Consider the following 2412-nt stretch of genomic DNA (forward strand, 5'->3'; position numbering starts at 1 on the left):
AATCCATTTACATGTTATTATATTATACATAATAGCATACAATGTGTTTTTGTTTTTTTAATAAATTTGGATTTATTCGTCTAAAACAAATTGTCTTATTTTCATTCAAAGTATTTATTTTCTTACGCTTAAAGTAATTATAACTAAAATTTTACGACGATTATACACAGTTGAAAACAACAATCAACTTTTTAAATTAAAAGTACAGATAATAACATAATAAAATTAAAGAACTAACCCAGTTGCTTCTTTCTGATCCTGTCAATTTAAAATCAACAATCTTTGACACAATGGTCTTAGTCTAAACTAGTTATATTAATTAATTCGATAAGATTGATAGAGATGGACAGATAGATACAGTAGTACCAACTATTAAAGAACATCAATGTAAGTATACTGAAACAATTATTAAATGAACAAATACAGGCCCACAAGCTCTAAATACGTATATACACCCCTCCAACAAAACAAGAAATGTACGTATATGTATGTGTGGTGTACACTCAAACTGAATAAAATCAGTAAATCAGATACAAAAAGTATATCTATATATATACATAAACCTGCGCGCAGAAGATAAGGAAGTCGTTTAATCAGCCCAGAGGTCGTTTAGCGGTGGCATCTCTCGGAGTAACCTATCGAAGTCCTTAAACGACAGATCTCTCATAAAAAACGACCTCTCCGTCCCACCTTTGTCGTGTCTTTTTCTTTCAGCCTGTGGTTCCGATGTGTCGGAATCTTTACCCGTAAGCTTCTGCACCACAGATTTGAAGCTCGTGGCATCGGTTTCAACGTATTGGGTGTTGATTATCACAACCTTAACAGGTCCCCGGCTGCATCCACCACTAGCCATAGTAGAAAAAGGTAAGTTTTTTTGGCTATGGAAATTGAAGGAATTGAGTAGAGTGATTTTGGAAGAGAAGGGGCTGAATTGGGTGTGTGGCAAAAGATGTTGTGTGGAGAAAGGGTTAACGTTTGGCATTATTTATACAATATGGGTGGGTTGTAATTGACGGCTGAAAAAGGTGAGAGTAGATGAAATGAGTTGACCGTTGGTGCTTGTGCGAAATGAGAGGGAAGGTGTGTGCAAATGAAAAGGGAGAGATGGTCAAGTTACGCTATTTGACAGCTAACAAGGGAAGTTATAGCAAGACAAACTCAAGGTCGTGTGACTTATTATGTACTAGGTTGAGGATGGATAAAGTCAGAATGGGGGGCACGGCTTGCTTTTCCAGGTCCACGATAAATTGGTAAAAAAATTGAAAAATTTAGATTGTCTTCTTTATTTGTTTGATGTAGGAAATATTTTAAGAAAATTAAATGGGACAAATGTAAAAAAAATAAAGATTATGTATTTTATGTAAGGTTTTATGTCTTATATGAGAGTTGTTATTTAAATGGAGTAATAGGTAATGAAATTTGTTATTGTATAGAGGGACCGAGAGAATCTCCTACCGGTTGAACAATTAACTCTTTAACTTCAGTCAGTCTTTGTTTTTTGCTTTCTACCTTCGGCTCTCGGTCGGAAGGATACATGCAAAAGGTACTCCGACACTCAAGTAAGTGTTCGGTATTCATTACAATTAATGTGTAATAATGACATACATTTGTCTTGGTTGTTGCGTCTATTTATATGGTTGTGATGGACCCTGTTACTGTTGGGCCGAGATTAGCATGTGGATCATGATTAAAGGTGCATTGCTTAATTTTCCGTATGACTTAGCCTTGTTAATCATCATTTAACCATAATGCATTTAAACATGTTGGTCGATGCCGAGTACCAAGACATTCCGGAACCATCCAACCCCGACTGGTACAAAATTAATAATATATGATAAAACATTAATTGAATTAATGAGGAGTCTAATAATTATTGCTATTTGATGAGCCAAGTACAATAATGGTTTATATCTATATAAACTACTAAGGTAGAGAAAAGGTTCTTGACAACTATGTATACGTATGTTTCTCTACCATAAATTCATTAAGTAAGAGATCATAGAATAGTAAGTCAAAGGGAGTCAAACTTTCAATCGTCATTCATCTAATTAGATCTTAGAGCAGTGGAGAATTATCTCTACAAGAGTCGTACATCTCATTGAATCTTTAGATTACCAAATAGTACTATCTTATGGAGAAAAGTATACATACTTTTCCTTTAATATATATATGGGAGAATTATCTAATTCTAAGATCCTATTTTTGGTTTTCTATATATCCAGTTATTTGAAAACTGATACGTTTTTACACACATTTTATATGTGGTATCAGAGCATAGTTTTGAAATTATGCAATTCACCTCGTATGTTTTCTCATAGTTCTATAAATCCTAATTATGAAATTTAGGGATTTTTAATTTATAAATTTTTTTACGTATGATGGATATAAGAAAGGATTTATTTTGATCTTATA

The 2412-nt window shown here is 33.3% G+C and overlaps 1 protein-coding gene across 1 annotated transcript; it reads right to left on the minus strand.

Annotated features, from left to right (window-relative positions):
• Positions 1-589: 589 nt before the first annotated feature.
• LOC137833888 (VQ motif-containing protein 1-like) lies at positions 590-853 on the minus strand. Its single transcript, XM_068641959.1, has one exon. It carries the CDS (start codon positions 851-853, stop codon positions 590-592), a length of 264 nt encoding a protein of 87 aa, XP_068498060.1.
• Positions 854-2412: the final 1559 nt, after the last annotated feature.

Source organism: Phaseolus vulgaris, chromosome 5, assembly GCF_000499845.2.
Source record: "Phaseolus vulgaris cultivar G19833 chromosome 5, P. vulgaris v2.0, whole genome shotgun sequence".
Taxonomy (NCBI): domain Eukaryota; kingdom Viridiplantae; phylum Streptophyta; class Magnoliopsida; order Fabales; family Fabaceae; genus Phaseolus; species Phaseolus vulgaris.

What these genes read in the sequence shown, in the direction of transcription:
- LOC137833888 (XM_068641959.1), bottom strand. Translation starts at nt 853, where the DNA reads ATGGCTAGTGGTGGATGCAGCCGGGGACCTGTTAAGGTTGTGATAATC.